Here is a 19,274-nt window from a genome sequence, read left to right as displayed (position 1 = left end):
CGACGTTTGGTAACTTATTCCTTGAACTGAACAGGCATGTGCGGCAGGGGGGCATGTCCACTCGCGATGAATGTTGACGCCTCAGTTATTGACTAATTCGCGTAAACTCACATCGCAAATGAAACAGAATACGACAAAGTGAGACACAAATAAGGGTTGACACATCGTGGGTCGAGGCCCGAGACTTCAAAGCGATGCGGCACACATCAAATATAAGCACGCAATGAAAGAAATATCAATTTCATTAATTTCATTCTTATTTTCTCAAACATAGTGCCGGTGGATGGCACTCAAACGTAGTGCCAAACACGATGCAAATCGGAGTAGACTTACTGACTCAATGTAATTACCAAAATTGAAGGTTCATTTCCTTATAATCACCTATTAATCACAATAGTGTCAACAATTCACTTGCATTACGTTCGAGAAAGTAACAATGAAATTAATGAAATTGATATTTCCTTTATTGCACGTTTATATTTGACGCGTGTGGCATCACTTTGAAGTCCTGCGTCTGGACTCTCGATGCTCAACTCTTGTTTGTATTTCACTTTGTCATATTCTGTTTCATTTGTGATTTTCGTTTACGCGAATCAGCCAATAATAAACGCGGCCGAAACCGAGGCGTCAACGTTCTCATCGCGAGTGGACGTGTCCTCTTGCCGCACTTGTCCCTTTAGTTCCTGGGACAAGTTACCAAACGTCCTTGGAGAACAGTACTTATATTGTAAAATTCAATTGCTTAAGATATGAGATGACTATTCGGGTGTGTGGCCGGTGTCGTCCTGCTACAGTATGTTTTAGGAAAGTATTACTGCAGACCTCCTGATCTCGAATAGCTGGAAATGTGTGAAGGAAGAATGTTTGGAACCGGGTGACTTAGACCATGAGAATGAAATGATTAGTGGAGCGTATATGTTATTGCGTAAGTTTTAGCTATGGATGAAAGGAATAAGATGCAAGTGAAAAGGATACGCGTGAAAAGAATAAAAAAGTGATTGTGAATGCATGATAAAAGTGCATGAAAATTCGAGCCCAAGGCAGTCGGGAGAACAGTGTCGATAGTTTAAAGTAAACAAGTCTGAAGCGTGAATCTGCAGCGAGCATTAGCGGATGCACACACATTTTTTGTCTTCTTAATACTTTTATCTTGTTAATTAATTTTTGATAAACCTTAAAAGTACCGCCCAATCCCACATGTATTTTATTGATTCTTCACTCCAATCACATATTGTTCATATTGTTCAATTTACTGTACCTATTAACAATTAAATTATCTCAAAACATTTCATAATTAGGATATTTGCATATAAACGCAAGATATTTTCATTGTAAGAAATGCGAATTAATTAGAAAGTTACAGCACTGTACGGAACGACAAAAATTACACGTAGGTCAATATTCTATCTCACTAACGACCGTACAAGCGGTTGTAGTTATATATAGTGTCCAGTATTAATCTATAAATTAAATTATTTCTGGAACTATTCATTATTTAAAAAATGTTTTAAATATAATTTTGTTCTGTTTTGATGGGTTTTCGATGTAGATAGGTTAATACTTTTTTTTAGAGAATGACCTGGTCCATCAATTAATGCAAAGGAAATTACATGATTATACTTGAAAAAATAACACATAGTTACCTTTCATATCTCCTACGCGTATTGTTCTAATAATGAGCTCTGAGCCTCGAGTCTTCAGAGCTTCAGCAAAAGCCGAAGTCTTCAATATTAGCTTGAGTCTTTAAGCTTGAATACTCGAACCTAATATAGAAACAGACGGTTCAAGTCTTTCGGGCGTAAAAACTCGAGCGTTGATGGCTTTCAAGGTTCAGCTCAAGCTTTCAAAGCTTCAAGATTGAGTCTTGATCAAAGACTCGAGATTTATTGAATTCCAAGTCTTCAAGACTGAGCCTTTTGTTAAGTCTTGAAGCTTCGAAGACTCGAGCGTTTTACAGCACTATTTACACACGTTCACCCAAAAACATACCAACATGTACTGAATTAACGCTCTCTCGAAAGAAAGAAATTGAATTTGAGACATTTTTTAAATAACGAGTAATTCCGGAAGTAATTGTACTTACAGACGAACAATATATGACACTCTATATATTAGAATGAATCGATCTCCGGCAGAAGTCTCGGATTGACCTCGTTATTGGTGTGTGCAATGCACAATAAAGAACCAGTCTCATAAAAAAGAGTCATGAATTTTGTTTCAACCACGTCACGATTGACATTGTGGATAGACCGACAGCCTTCATCTTGGTAACTCTCGCGAGACACTGAAATTAGCGTCTCTCCTTTCCCGCATCAAGGACTAAGTCAACGTTGCTATCTGACACGTCCTTTGTTCGGGTTCACTATCCTCATCTGACTCGCTCGCCCAAGAGGGCCGACGATCGTGTCACATTTCCCCATCGTTGTTGTCCATTCTCCCTGCCGGTCCTGTCATGCCATCATCCATGACTTCAGTCACCTTGTAAAACGATGGTCGTTATTAAAAATTGTTGCTGTTATCGGTGCGTGTCTCGCAGGAATTAAATTGGTTAGAAGATTAAAATTATGTATGTACTATTTCATACTATGTAAGATTTGTTTGACATATTCGTTCGTATCACTGATATTTTACAAGATAATTCAGTGTTCTTAATGCGGTCCTCGTGCATTGTTTCTTTTTTTAAACAAAATCTATTATTTCGGAAACTACTGAGCTTCCGACCCATGTTAACTGTGGTTTTTTTTCTCAGTTTAATAAATTGTATACGCCCTATATATTGTGCACTACAATTTAGAAACATCCTGTAAGTACAGATTATGAACTGTGCGTATTCTACACTATGCGTTTTCAACTACGTGAGTTGTTTTCGTGTAACCATTTCATTAATGGACTACATTTTATGAAAAGATTTGAAGCAATTGATATTATGAATTAAATTGTAGAGAAAAAATTCAATTTGGAGGCCAAATTACCATCTCTTCCTCTAATATAATTTAAACAAGTGCAGAAAATTAAAAATGCTCCTTGGATTATATTATCTGATTAGATATTATTGTCTTTGAATTATATATCTGATCGTAACATTGGAGTTGACTATATTTAATACGCAAATTATCGTTAACAACGTTCACTTACCAGAACTTCTTCAAAACGATCGTAATGTTCGGACCTGGTGTTCAAAAGACTTTCAGCTACCGAATCCGCATTATTCATTTGGCATGTCAAAGCCCGATCCTCCAAAGCGCTGGAGACAATGTGCAATAGAGACAGTGCTGCCAACAATCCGGCTGTGAACAAAAGAAGCAAAGCGGGAATAGTCGGAGGAAAAATAGCACGTAGTTTTACTTCAAATTTATTTCATAAGATTTGTAGTGCATTAATTAAATTGCTAAAGTTGAAAAATACAAAGACGATTTACAAGTACCAGCAACGTAGGATAGCCATAGATTATGTGGTTTCCACGCTAGAGCACAGGACAACGGTAGATAAAACAATGCTCTTCGCCAGCCGTTCGTTATCGCTAGTACACCAGACCAGCAACAGAAACAAAGTGACTCGTCGTTTCTGAAACATCAATGTGTACTTGTTTTTCTTCCTACTTTCTCCTGTCACTAAAAATGACTATGACACTGAACACTTAAAGTTTTCACAGCCATACTTCACTATCCGTGTAACGAAAACTGATTATATTTATTTGTACTGGGAATTTCATAACACGTGGTGGCCGTTTCTGGTCTACGTAAGGGACACAAAAGCAATGAAAAAGTTTATATAAACATATCTCTTATTTCATCCAACTCTTGTGTCACAGTTATCGCGTGTCATGACTTTCTGGATAGACAATTGTTTTTTAAATATCAATGTATAAAATCAATGTCTGAACTAGCGTGGCTAATTGTAACCGCCTGGTGTGAATGTGTAAATAGAACGAACAAATGTGTGAGACACGAATGCGTTGAGAATAAGTCTTTGAATTTGGGGAAACGAAGGACAGTCAATTTGTAGAAACGAGTGTAATCGAATGATTTACTGGAGATTTGATTATCAACTCCTTAACTGTCGAATTAAATTAAAGAAATCCTTCTTGCAGTGCTTAAGTTTTTTACTTCATGACACGAACTAGAATATAGAAGTAAAGGAAAACAGCGAAACCATTGAATAAATCACAAATCGTTGGGTGTTGATTGTTTTCGTTATGTACTGTTATTAATAAACACTTTTAATTAAAAACAATTTAGGTATTTAAATGTTAGACCAGACCGCACGTGTTGAGCTAGCCCGTGAGAGTCACGAAATCGATAGTTAAGGAGTTAAAAGTTACTTTGAAAAAAGAGTTATTTCAATTATTCCTACATTTTCTTATTAAATTATGCAGAGGATATGTTTCATTTATATTTTATACAAAACTTTTTGTTTATTAATGTTACATATTAAATAAAAATTCGAACTAATCTGTTTACTGCATACATATTATTTTATTTTTAATTACATGAAGATAATTTTATAAACAGAACTCTTGTGACTGTGAGGTACGTAATTTTAATGCTTCAAGAATATATTGTAGTAAGTACTATTTCATGTGTAACAAAAATTGGCATTAAATATTAATAATATAAATAAAAAATAATATACAAATGAGCATCGAGTACAATAGGAGTAGGTATATTCAAATTATAATGTGCACGAAAGGTTAAAGCGAATGGAAATTTCAGGATCAGAGAATCAGTTTTAACTACAATCAGGTAAATTTATGCGGGTAGATAAGGCTTTTCAAATTTTTAACTCATTCCACTTGGGGCGAGCGATTTGAGTAACGATATTGAAACGTTGAGATACAGATCATGTTTGACCAAATTAAATAAGTTAAGATAGGACATAAAATCAGAAGAGTTTTGCTTATTGATGTTTAACAAATAAATACAAATTTGCTGTTGTCGCCGTTCAAAGAAAGTAGCTGAGAATTTCTTATTTTCACTTGACCAGTCGATGTTCGAAAACCCAAAAATAATGTACGTAAAATTTTAGTTAGAAATTGTTTTCTTACTCTATACCACCAGCAACAGAAACGTGAGTATTCCTTACATTTAACAACACTCCCATCCTTACATTCACTGACAAAAATTAATAAACAACATATTTCAGCAAGACTGATATGAGCACGTTTTCTGCTATTACTCGTGTAAGAAATTATTCAAATAATATTCAAAAAATGTATTCTGTTTACTACACGAAACCAGATAGTATAGTATGTAATATGTTATAAAATACATTGGAAATCTGGCTAGGAATCGAGAGAATCGAGAGTAATCTAGCCAGTCTAATCCAGGAATCCTAATAAATATTCAGAATAAGCGTAAGGCTGCTCTCACACTACGATTCCTGAATCGCGATTCGCGTCGCCCAATACGTATCGTGCAGCATGGGATGCTACTACTAAACACGCTTGAAAACTATAGAATTCCTTTTCAACCAGACCACCTGCGATAGAACTTTCAGTAGTAGTAGTAGGTTTTCGGAAAGTCACGGATTCTTTTCTAGGAGTGTGTGGGTTTATGATGGATAAAACAGTCTTAAGAGCTCGACTGATCTCGAGGTCGACATGGCCCGAGGCTCGACAATCTTTTCAGTTCGAGTGCCCTGTACCCTATGCCCGAAAAGATGTTCCACCCTCGAATTGTGTCGAGCTCGAGATCGGTCGAGCTTTTGGGACTGTTATTACTACTACTGCAGGTCCTACCGTAGTTGGTCAGGTTAAAAAGATACTCTATAGTTTTCGAGCGTATTTAGCGGTAGCAGCCTTACATCAATCCTGGATCAGTTATTTACTACAGATCAGTTTAAAATTATTCGTTTTATATTATCGGACGTGGAAGTACAATGCAAATAGTTAAATGTCAATGAAATAAAATTCTCAATATGGTATCTGACCGTTAATGTTGTATAAATTCTTTTTCTTCGAATCATCACAGATCCAGAGTGACCTTTACATTTACTCTTATTGCACTTTGTACATAGAGAAGAAACTAATCAACCATTATAACCCATTATTTCTGGAAACCAAATAACGACGATACGGCCGTTACCCTTACTTTTGTAAAAATTTTAAAAATTACTTGTTTTCATAATACGTATTAAATATACAATTAAATTGTTTTTTTTCAGTTTGTTTCAATTTTTCTACAATAAGTGGCGTTGTTACTTTACTTACATTTTATGCGAAAATTTAAAACAATTTGAATATAAAATAAAATATTATTGTATGAACACCTAATTGTTACTGTATGAATTATAGATTATACCAAAAATTATGTGAGTACTATAATACTATATTTGAAGTAACATATTATATACCACGTAACATATTAGAAAAGTAAATTCAAGAAACATTCAAATAAACTTTTGGAATATTTAATGCAAATTCTATAAACTAGAAGACATTCGGTGTAGAATCAGAATGAAGTGAAAACAGTATTGAGTGTCCTGCATACACAGGAAATATTTACAAGTTGTAAATTTGATTGTTAGCTCACCGAAAATAGTTATAAGATAACATAGAATAGATAATTAAAAGAAAAGCTTTGTAGTATTTTAGTTGATGAAAATGGCCCAGTCTAAACCATACAAAATATTCACACTGTCTGAAAATTCTCTTATCGTATTTAGTCGACGTTTTTTACAAGGCATTGATTTCCTGCTTTGTTCTTTCTATTGTTGAGGTTGAAAGCTTTCTAGGTCGTGGGTCGTTTTCAATTGACGTTCGATCACTTTTAAATCTATTTTACCATTCGTACAGTTTTGAACGATTCAAATCAGTATCTTCAAAAGCTGTCTGAATCCTTTGCAAAGTTTCCGTGCCAGTTTTTACAAGTTTATAATACAATCCAGTACACGTTCTTTATTCTCTAAAATTAGTTATTGCTGAAAATCGAAGATGCAAACCACGGGTTTGCAAAATAGTGATAACTCAATTAAAGAGAGAACGTGTCTGATACAATTTGTGAAGTTTGTTGAATAAGCAATAGAGAATTCCGTCCCCCTTCCTCGTGCACGTACGTGTCAGGGCTTCGTAAAAAGGGAACATCGAATGATTGAAACTGATTGAAAGCAGATAAATCTTGATATGTGACTCTTACAAAGAGTATTAATTCTAATATATAAATACGGAGATGTTTTTTTTTAGAAATTAGTATTGAATTTTTCTTGCCATAATATTAAATTTTAATTTTCCATCATAATATTTCCACATTTAAAATTTAATGACTGTATATCAAATATAAATAAGACATAGAGCATGCATAATTACAGTGGGCCAAGAAAGTATAAATAGTCCTAATTAAATAGTTCTAAAGCCTCAGTTGCGAGGTGGTTACGTGGTTTTACCATAAGCACAGTTAGTGTGAAATATTAATCAAGACGATTCTAGGATGCACCATCAGTACTCAGCAGCAATTTTTCTTATTCAAGTCATGGTCTTTTTACGAAAATGGACACTCTTATAAATAGAATACAAAAATAGTTGAAAATTCTTTAGTATAAATATTTTATTTTAACAGTACATTCTGAATTTTTAACAGTTTCTATTACCTAAATGAAGCTTTCCTTTTAATAATTATTTAATGAATGACTAATTCGGATTGAGGTCCTCACTTCTTGTCAATAAATTTTATCGGTGTTTGTGTTATTGCTTTCAAGCAACTAGACGACAATATTCTACTCGAAGCTCTCAAGACTCGATAATTAATAACATAACCACATAACGTCATAGTTTGTCGTAATAATATGTTTTCTAATAAAAAGCTCATAAACTAATTTTTTATACTCTATTTTTGAAGACCCTCATTTTTCGGAAAATAGACTCTCATTTTCGGATTCAGCGACACAAAATACCGAAAATGATTAATTTACAAAAAAATTTGGTTGCTTGGACACTGCTTACATACAATACACCCCAGTTCTGTTTTTAGAGAAGATTCAACATTTAAGGCGTAAATTTAAACAATGTTTCCTCTGAGAAAAATGTCGTTTTCATTTAGTTTTTGAGATAATCGCTAAACACTGTCAGTATCGTTACATCGAATTGTACAAGTATTAATTTTATATTCGAAAATATCAATAATTAGATAACTTCCCTCATAAATATTGATTTTATTATCCTTTTATCAAATGTATTCTAGCACACGATTCTTTCATTCACGTAATTTGCAAGAAGCATTATGTAAATTCTATTTCTTTCAAATACTACTAAAGAAAATAGTTATACGATAATTACAAGAACAACGTAAGATCGTTATGTGAGAAATTAGAATAGCAATAATAAAAAAAGAAGGTAAGTAATACTTTTGCTTCTTTTTATATTATTCATGTACCTAAATATGAAGAATTTTTATGAAAACTGCTTTTAACATTGAACTTTTATTTTTACAAATCTGTAATATGTAAATTTTAATACTTTTCAATTTATTTATAAAAAGTTTTTTTTTAACGAAATCTAGCCTTAGCTGAATTTTTCCTTAAAAACAATCTTGGATCACGATTATTTTGCGAATTTGTCCTTCAGTTTAAGAAGAAAGCTATGCAGAAATATTTCCATATTCCACGATGGCTTCTTTCCAATTTTTTTCGCTTAATTCATGGTGATTTCGGAATTGTGGCCAGGACATGCAGATAAAGGATAAAGTTGGACAATATTTGGTTTTCGTTCGATTGTGAATACGTACATTCATTTATATTTACACATTCCACTTATTCTTCAAAATTACTTTAGTACTTAATTTTACAGCGGATTGTTCTTCACGCGAAGGTGATTCTATAATTGTTCAGAAGGATAATCTCATTAAGGTAACAAGAGCTAAAAAATATTTGATCTATTATTATATTTCGCCCCTGTTATTGCACCCACACTGTTGGATAAGTTCAGTGGGTGTTTGAAACAGTTCGACCGAGTCGAGTAGACATGACGTAGGTATGTAGTTTTGGACAAAATCAGACGAACAAAGTCACTCATTTGCAACTCTGTAGCGCGACGTACATAATCACATCCGTTGTACAGCTCCGGTATCTGTAAATGTCGTGCTGTCGCCGTTCGCATTTGTTTTCGAGCGTACAAGTTACGAATTTAGCGAATATCTCCGTATTAAATTATCGCGACACCTTTTGTACTCCCCACTAGGAGGCTCATGAGGATTTCTATATACGTCCTTCTCAACTAATTATGAGACATATCTAAAACATGATTTGCTACAGATACTACGTTACTAATTAATCCACTAATAGTCTCAGAACAAACTGCTTTCCTCCTCACTCAGCTTCCTTTTCATGATTTTGTATATATAAATCACCATAAAATTTCGTTTCTCAACTCTTTCATTACATAAGTCGACTATGATCACCCGATGTCAAATACTTACCGTGATTATAGATATAATCATGCATCGTTAAAAATGTGATTAAGTTTATGAGAATTTCGCATTATTTGAGAAACATGATTAAGTTGACTCTTAAAATTTCCTTTATACGACACGTACGTTTATAATTCGTCATATTAATTTGACATAATCGAGGAAGAAAGGGTTTAACGTGAATTTACGTAACGTAACAGAAACGTTAGACTCGATTCGCTGCAATGTACGAACTCGTGACACAATTTTCTCGTATATACGTACCAGCGACCAACACCGTCGCAGCAAAAGGGTTAAAACTTGCAACGTGCCAACACTGGATTGCGATATGATGATAAACAGCAGGTACGCCGACAGAGTGCAAGTGCTACTGTACTCCAGGGACAAGATCAAGTTTGACATGTATTTGTGTTTACCTTTCTCATTGTTTTTGTATCCATTCTTCACCGATGAAGTATGCCCCTCATGTTATGGAACACCCTGTATATTAAAGGATCTGCGAACACGTTTTATTGAAACAAATATGCATCGATACCTGACACAGATTTGCACGAACAGCGTGACGGCCCACGTGATCTCTAGGAAGAAGATCAAACCGGCCGCTGCTCTGAAATAAAACAGAAGATTGTAAAGCATAGAACCAGGTGGGGCGGTGTATATTTCCCACGTGGCAGTAGGAAGGGCTGAAGAAAAAGAGTTAGGCACCGTCCTTTTCCGGGGAACTGACCATTGGTTTATGATCGATGCTGATTGACTTGAAGTCACGCATATTATACGGAAGTAGGAAGTTCGTCGACTACTTACAAGCTTAAATCCACTCGCGATGCCCAATCGAGTAGCTATAGCAACAGTAACACTTCTGTTTTGACAAATCATCGTTATGGGTTGATTAATCTCATAACAAAGAACATGAACGAAACAAAATTCGACAAAATGAGATGCATTGATTAGTGTAAAATGCCGTATGCATTTGGTATTTGTAACAATTTTACCAATATCCTGCAAATACAGAGGCCCTACTATACTAAGTATTAGAAGTCTTCGTGAAGGGTATTAAGCGGAAAAAACGGGCAATTTATTTTGTTTCTTTGCTTTTTTTACTTGTAGGTAGTCGGCCAATTTTTCATCTTCCTCTAAATGACGTTTCATATTATATAGTCTGACACAGTACGGTTCCGTTCAGCAAGACATTTTTATAAGGTATAAGAGTGAAACGGAACTATAGAGATTTTGTTTTCTATCGTTACGTTTCACTTCATCGCATTCGGTTACGCTTCCGTCCTTTCTTATTATCGTGCGCCAATAATGACCATGCGTTAAAAGCCAAGGCTACCCCAGCATCACGAATAGAAGAGTCCCCTTGCCCCTGTGCACTTTTAAACCTAAGGTCGCCTCGATTAATGCGAGAGGCGTTATCGTTTACGGTCGCCGGATAGTTATTATAGCAATACCAGAAATTTCGCTTAACAAAAATCGGCAAAAACTTTTCAGTGTACTTGATATAAATCGGCTAATTGTAAGATCTTAAAATACGTGATATCGACCACGGTAAATAGACAGACTAATTATGAAACACATGTGCGTGACATCAGATAATATTGTGTTGCATGACTAACCTACCGATACCTTAGATATTGTATCGCCCCGCGACAAACACGACAAATCATCCTGCGAAAAACATCCTGACTCATAGATTCCAAATTCCTAACCAGCTAGCTTCCCGTACCCGATTACTCATCTTGCCCCTTTTGCACTCTACCCTTATGCCGACCATTTCCAGTAGTATATATATTACCATTTTTAACCAGTGAGTCAGTTCTCTGTAGTTCGTACTTGCGTGCGGAACTTACCGCTTACGAATAAAAACCTTCGAGCCTCTCTAACAAGTTGCGTTTAAATTCCTCAATCCGGAATCCAACACAAATTTGGTGTCAGAAGTGGGATTGTTCTGACGGCCTTTCACTCAGTTGCATTTGGACAGTCACTGTCTCACTGACGAAAGGGTGCTGATTTTCATCGGTTACATCGGAACAACAAGAAAAGAAGAGACTCGTCCCGAAGCTCAACATACACAACTGGTCGTATCTTCTGGATTCCTTGTGGCCCAGCACCATTGTGAGTTGCAGTCTCTCTTCGGAAGGAAGAAACCGTACCGTCGCATCGTAAGTACTGAACTCCAGATATTCTCAACGTATTATTTTTCAATTTCCGACTTATAATCCCATCCTCTTATACAAAAATGTCCCTAAATAATGACGTTAACACAAATATCACTTCCTCAGTAGCAATATCTTTGGATCATTTAATAAGGCTGTTGCCAAAAGAATTCGATGGCGACAGAACAAAGCTACGTTCGTTTATTAAACAAGTCGACGCCGTGTTTGAATTAGCTAGCCCTTCGCAAAAGCCAGTCCTTTTATTATTTGTAAAAAATAAGATCGAGGGTAAAGCCCGAGATCAGATTGACATACACTGTAATCTCACTACGTGGGAAGAAATTTCTGAACTATTGTTAAATCTATACCAAGATAAGAAATCTCTAGAACAACTTATGGAGGAGTTGAACTCAATTCAACAAAGCCGTAACGAGAACGTTTCCCAATTTTACCAAAAGTTAGAGGAACTTCAATCGAGAATTTTAGGAACTATTCATTCAACAGACTGTGAGGTTAACACATTAGCAGGACGAGTAGCGATGGTAAATGAAATGACTCTCAATCGTTTCGTGTATCATTCTCACCCACAAATATCTCAAATGTTGAGATACCGCGACTTCCCCAATATTAATAGTGCTTTTACGGCAGCTTTGGCAGAAGAGAAAGCGTTACGCATGAGATACGATAACTTTCAACGTTGTAGAATTTGTAATAAATCAAATCACAATACTAACGACTGCTATTTAGGGAGACAAAAACCACACCCTAGTAAAACGATCAACTTCACTCAATCGAACCGGAACAACGCGTCCAGTAGTATGAAACAGTGTAGGTATTGCAAAAATTTCGGCCACAGTATAGAAGAATGTAGAAAGCGGGAATATAACAATTCAAGACAAAATAATGGATCTCCTCGCCAGTCAAATCCTAACAATTTTCAAACAAACCGACAATATCCAAATTCTAATAACTTGGATCTTCATCGACCAAATCCTAATAATTCCTACACATATCGAAACCAACCAAATTCTAGCAATTTTCGTACTTACCAACAGAATCCAAATTCTCTTAATAATCACTCGCGAGATGTTAGGTATCAACAACAAAACCCACTCACTTCCAATATAGATATACCGAATACGACCGAGTTACATAATACCGTGTCAGGAAACTCTCAAACTGGAAATTTTCGTCAGGCATATTATCCACCGAAACCCCCGAATTTGGTGGAAGAAGCGACGACAGAATTCAATCTCATGAGTACACGATAAATTCTTCGAGTTCGTTCCTACCTAATAACGACCAATTAGCCATACTCTTCGAATCAGACAATTCTAACAGCCCCGATAAACTCCTAAAATTTCTTGTTGACACGGGTGCTGCCATTTCTCTAATCAAAGCACACAGTATATCTAGATATGATGTTAATAACGATAATTCTACTATATTAAACGGGATCGCGCCAAACGTTTCTATTCAAACTCTGGGAGAAACCGAACTTTCTTTAAACATTAAGGGCAGGAAAATTAGTGGAAAATTCCAAGTAATTGATTCCCCCAATAACATCCCTTTCGATGGCTTGGTAGGTCACGACTTCCTAAAAACTCACAAAGCAGCAATTGATTACTTAAAAATGACCATGTCGCTAAGAAATATACCACTTCCTATACCCTTATGTCAAAACACTCTTCAGAAATCCATTGATATAATTAGAATTAATGCTCGAACCGAAACGGTAATTCCAATAAGGATATTAAACCCCCAGCAACTACAAACGGGGACGATAACTGCGCGCAAATTAAATAACGACGACTCTCTCCTGATACCTCATTCGATTGTTCGGGTACGCGATGATGGTACTGCCTTGACAACAATAATTAACACTTCTTGTAAATCACAAGTGATCGATATGCCTAAATTTTTTATCGAGCCAATTCCCAGTCATTCCTTTATTTATAGTTTAGCCGCAAATCAAGAATCAAATTTCACTGAAACCAGATTACGAGCATTAAATGAGAATTTACGACTGGATCACCTAAATGCGGAAGAGGCCCAATCCATCAAGGAAATCTGCACTAAATTTCATGACATATTCCATTTACCGACGGACCTATTAAGTCGAGCGACAGTAGACCCTCACACGATTCCCACAACCAATGAAATACCTATACATGCAAAACTTTACCGGTACCCTCAAATCCATAAGAACGAGGTAGACAAGCAGATTGAGAAAATGTTAGATCATGGCATCATTAAACCATCTACCAGTCCTTGGTCCAGCCCACTCTGGGTTGTCCCCAAAAAACCAGATTCAGCCGGAGGAAAAAGGTGGCGAATAGTAATAGATTATCGAAAGCTCAATGAAAAAACGATAGGCGACGCCTACCCACTACCAAACATCGAGGACATTCTTGATCAACTAGGACACGCACAGTATTTTAGCATTCTAGATCTATCAAATGGATTTCATCAGATTCCAATAGATCCTAGAGATAGTCAAAAAACAGCGTTTTCAACGCCAAATGGGCATTATGAGTTTACTCGAATGCCCTTTGGTCTTAAGAATGCCCCGGCCCACTTTCAAAGGGTCATGAACAACGTTCTAACGGGTTTAAATAGTACACAATGCTTCGTATATATAGATGATTTTGTCATCTATGGATCTAACTTAGATGATCATAATCGCAAGTTGAAAAACGTATTTCTTAGACTTCGAGAAAATAACTTAAAATTACAACCAAGTAAATGCGATTTTTTAAAAAAGTCATGCGAATATTTAGGTCACTTAATTTCCGACAAGGGTGTACAGCCGAACCCAAAGAAAGTAGACAGCCTGCAAAAGATCTCAAAACTGCGCAACCAAAAAGAAGTTAAAATGTTCTTGGGTATGATAGGGTACTATAGAAAATTTATTTCAAATTTCGCTACGTTAGCAAAACCCCTAACTCAGTTACTCAAAAAGGACGTGCCATTTGTCTGGAGTGAAGAACAGGAAAAATCGGTCGAAACTTTAAAAGAAAAACTAATCAGTAAACCGATCTTGCAATACCCCGATTTTTCAAAACAATTCATCCTTGCCACAGATGCATCCAACGTCGGTATAGGCGCGGTACTTTCTCAAATTAACAACGGTCAAGATCTTCCAATCGCTTATTATTCACGAACTTTAAATAATTCGGAACGTAATTATTCGACTACAGAAAAGGAACTACTAGCAATTGTCAACTCCGTAGAACACTTTCGACCTTATTTATTCGGCAGAGAATTCATCATCTATACCGATCATCGTCCACTCCAGTGGCTTTTCAATTGTAAAAATCCATCGTCAAAATTAGTCAGATGGCGGCTTAGATTAGAAGAATACCAGTATACGATAAAACACAAACCAGGCACCTCCAACTCAAACGCAGACGCTCTATCTCGACTCGTCACTCAAAATTCGATAAATATAAGTACACAACAAGTTCCATCCTACAACGACTTTATCAAATATCATTACACGAATCAAAATCCTATATCTTATGAATTCGAAGGAGGAACCCTAGCATCACTTACTGATCCTATAGCAGTATTTTGGTCCCAAGATCTTCATGAGAACAATCAATACTTAAACTACGTACAGTCGAAATTTAGCATAGAAAATCTCAAACCAGAACTAAATGGATTGTCTAAAGTTCAAAATAAAAAGCAAACTTTCTATTTTCTATATCCTCTGAACTCACCTTTTGATAGACTAGAGTATAAAAATATATTTGAGTGCCTCTTGAAATTGAAATCGTTAATAAAAACTCAGAAATTCATTCTCATTCCTCCCAATCATAAGAAATATAGTAATATCAAATTAGATCAACTATGTGAAATGCTAAAATTCATATTTCCTAACAATGAAATCCGATTGTTCCCATCTGAAAGAATTAATCCGCGAACACCAGAGGAAATACAAAAGATCCTAAAAGAAAATCATGATAGTAAACTAGCGGGACACTACGGCTTCAATAAAACTTATGCAAGAATTAAGGAGCAATATTTTTGGCCATCTATAAAATCAGACATAAGGAAGTATATTCAGTCGTGTCACTCATGTCAAATGAACAAAACAAATTTTAAGCCTATTAAGCAACCTATGGAAATAACTACAACAGCTGAAAAGCCTTTTGAGAAATTAGCCATAGATATTGTAGGGCCATTACCACTCACCGAGAACGGGAATAGATTCATCCTTACTGCACAAGACGATCTGACAAAATTTTGTTTTGCCAAAGCCATTCCAAATCATGAGTCTTTAACTATCACATGGAAGACATTGTTCTAAAACAAACTGGTTTGATACAGTTACACAGTGGTTGTAAGGGGTATACCATGATATATTCGTTGGAACCCACAAGCTATGTAAATAAAAACATCAGTCATTACGTTCCTCGAATCAACTTAACTGAAGACGACTGCTGTATTCTAGCAACAGATTATTTACACCATAAAGCGGCAGCACCCTTGAAACCTATAAAACTTACAAATATCGATTTAAACGAATTAAAGTTCAACAGCAAAAAACTCAGTGAACTCGACGGACTACTAACTCATCGTCTGAAGGAGCCATTTATCGTTACCCACACTAGTTGGTACACGATAACACTAGGAGTAGTAGCTGCCATTCTAATCCTCATCCTCGTTGGAAATTGCTGTCGCTGGCTTGGCTGTTGGAACTTGCTCAAGCGCCTCTGCTGCTTCACCAGGAGCCCCAGAACAGGGGAAATTGTGCCACCAATAATTAAAAATTTTGTTCACTGTAACTTCGATGCAAGCAATCATAGCGAACACAGGGACCATTCCAATGACATGGTCCTGTTTGAAAGGCGTGGAGGGGTACAATGTTCCGAAGAACAAACAACGCCTACTAACATCAGCGAGGAGAGGACCACTGACCAGCCTCAATCCAGAACCAACTCATACAATCTACGACCCAAGGTTGGACCACGAACGCGGAAAAGTTCAACCCCTTTGTAATCACAGAACCCGTACAATTATTCGTAACCATCAATTGCTAGTAACGACAGTCCATGTCAACTTTTCGTTATCAAATTTGTACACTTATATATGTAATATCATATTATATTAACACATTTATCCCTCATCATCAAACTACCTCAGTACATTTATATGTAATATCATGTTAACGCATTCATCATTATAATATGTAATTTAAGCTTATATATATAAGATTCTGCATAATTAGAGTAGGCTCCAATATTTAATTGTAAGTTACAATATCTTTTCTTAAATCGCATTATTAGTTAAATTAATAATTCTAGATCATTAAGATCCTCCTCCAAAAATTATAATTTTTGGACTACAAGGGGGGAGGTGTTGCATGACTAACCTACCGATACCTTAGATATTGTATCGCCCCGCGACAAACACGACAAATCATCCTGCGAAAAACATCCTGACTCATAGATTCCAAATTCCTAACCAGCTAGCTTCCCGTACCCGATTACTCATCTTGCCCCTTTTGCACTCTACCCTTATGCCGACCATTTCCAGTAGTATATATATTACCATTTTTAACCAGTGAGTCAGTTCTCTGTAGTTCGTACTTGCGTGCGGAACTTACCGCTTACGAATAAAAACCTTCGAGCCTCTCTAACAAGTTGCGTTTAAATTCCTCAATCCGGAATCCAACAATTGTCCGGCTCACTGTAGTTACTTGTGCATAATACTGATCGATAAGGGTTGGCTCGCTAGACTCGGGTGTTCGTTACACCGGTCAGTGACGATCGGTCGCTCATACGCGAGCTAATATTAATTTCGGAACGTGCATCAGCAGAACCGAGACCCCTTTGATGGAATAAACTTCGTTACCAAACCGCTTCGTAAATCGTGCTAGTTCATGTACCAAGCAACGCAGACAAATCGGACAGAAGTCAACAGCGAGTGTGACTCTAAGTTAATGCTTATTGACGCGCGTTCCACAAATTGCAAATTTTTTCGATCTGGGGTTGCGTACCGTTGCAGATCGCACTGTGCCCGTATCTATGGAAATGAGTGTTTTGCATGCATACGACCGTCGCAACCTGAAATATAATCGAACGAGATATTGAGTAAAAGGAATTACTGTATAATTTCTTCTTTTCCTTCGTTATTTCGAATGGTAATTATTCCGAGGTTCATTATCAATGTTTACAGTATGCATTTTAAAAAGCTGAAGCCCGTATGAATATCAGCACGTCCGCTACCAACATCACATATTCGTGACGATCAATATTTTGTGTAACGAAACGTAGATTGTTCTCACAAGCGTTTCGAAGAGATGTTTTTTATAATCTCATTTGTTTCTCGTGAAGGCGACACGCTGCATTTAACACGTTGAGCCGCACGATTTCATAGAGGAAAATACACAGAATGGAAAAAATATAATATTAAATTATTTAATCGAATTGCATTATTACTATTACACGTTCATCTAGCTGAATGCCATCATATTACGTAGTATTATTTATAATATATAAATGTTTTCATATAATCGTTGTTTAATTGAGCGAACTATAGTAATTCGACTTGGTCGTGGGTCACCGGTGACCCCCATGGCATTCAACGTGTTAACAAGAAATTGTAATGATGAAGACTACTACTGGGACAAATGCTGGCGGCAAACGTATTGTTTCAAAAGCATCACTTTCGATTTATGCTATTGTTATTGTAAAGGGAAACTTAAAAGTGTAGAAGGCTGAATAAGTACATAGTGTTTTATAATTAACGGAGAATAGTGTTTATAAATAACTAGAATCTGCGGTCACAAGCCCTTCTGGGGTCTCGGATTCCGGAATATTCCGGTAGGTAATAATTCAATCGGAATCTGGAAGTAAATTCGAATCATAATTGCCGTCGAGGACAGTTTCTGCAGATATTGGGGATACCCCCCACTTGAAGACATTTTTTCACTTGATTTTTTCGAGAACTAAATCTTGCATGAGCAAATCTCGTCGTGTGAATTTAAAGTCGTTTCCCTGGATCCCGATAATTGGTTGTAAACGGTGATGGGCAAAAAGCATTTCAAAAAGTATTCAGATCATAAATATTTTACTAATTTGTAATTTATTTTGCGCTTAAATTATAGAATACTCTTATTCAATACTACCATGAATAAGAAATACATAAATACTTTCTGATCAGTTAATGAAATAAATACTAAATGCATTAAAATTTTATACCTGCTACTTAAATACATTTAGAATACTCTTAACCATTCATGTATTTATTTGTTACAGTATAGATTGTAGATGAATAAATTATGTAATACTATTAATAATATATTTTTATACATTTACTGAGCCACAAAATACGCTTATAAATATTGCTTTATTAACTTGTTTATTGAACTGTGTTTCAGAAAGTGCGTTACTTCTTATTCGGTTGTAATATCGTAAATGCAACTGATTTCATTTTTATCAAAAAAAAATATATGAATGAGATACTGTTATATTCGACAGTTGATAAATTCTTAAATACATATTGTAAAAGTATTTAACATTCCATAAAATGATAAAATGCAAACTGTCAGAGTATTCATAGATAGTTTTATGTATTGAATAGAAGTATTCAGTATTTTGTACGTATTTTATCCTCACGTAACGTATAATCCCATCAGATGTCGATGATAGGCTACATCCACACCGACGCCGCAAACGACTGAAACAGAAAAATACCAACGAATGATTCAACG

At 35.8% G+C, this 19,274-nt stretch overlaps 1 protein-coding gene across 3 annotated transcripts in view; it reads right to left on the bottom strand.

The window, feature by feature from the left end:
* Positions 1-667: 667 nt before the first annotated feature.
* LOC116426561 (uncharacterized) overlaps positions 668-19,274 on the bottom strand; it is a 53,249-nt gene continuing 34,642 nt past the window's right edge. The window contains exons 2-6 of one of the 3 annotated variants that reach the window (XM_031975665.2): positions 19,180-19,240; positions 9,934-10,005; positions 3,425-3,564; positions 3,136-3,287; positions 668-2,478 (exon numbers count right to left, since the gene is read on the bottom strand). In XM_031975665.2, the coding sequence (XP_031831525.2) occupies positions 2,407-2,478; positions 3,136-3,287; positions 3,425-3,564; positions 9,934-10,005; positions 19,180-19,240 (497 nt within the window). In that variant the 3' untranslated portion in view covers positions 668-2,406. Of the gene's footprint in view, positions 2,479-3,135; positions 3,288-3,424; positions 3,565-9,933; positions 10,995-19,179; positions 19,241-19,274 lie in introns of those variants that run through there. The other 2 variants (XM_031975666.2, XM_031975664.2) reach the window with 2 other exon arrangements.

Source organism: Nomia melanderi, chromosome 8 (genome assembly GCF_051020985.1).
Source record: "Nomia melanderi isolate GNS246 chromosome 8, iyNomMela1, whole genome shotgun sequence".
NCBI lineage: Eukaryota > Metazoa > Arthropoda > Insecta > Hymenoptera > Halictidae > Nomia > Nomia melanderi.
This window is presented reverse-complemented; position numbering and strand designations above follow the sequence as displayed.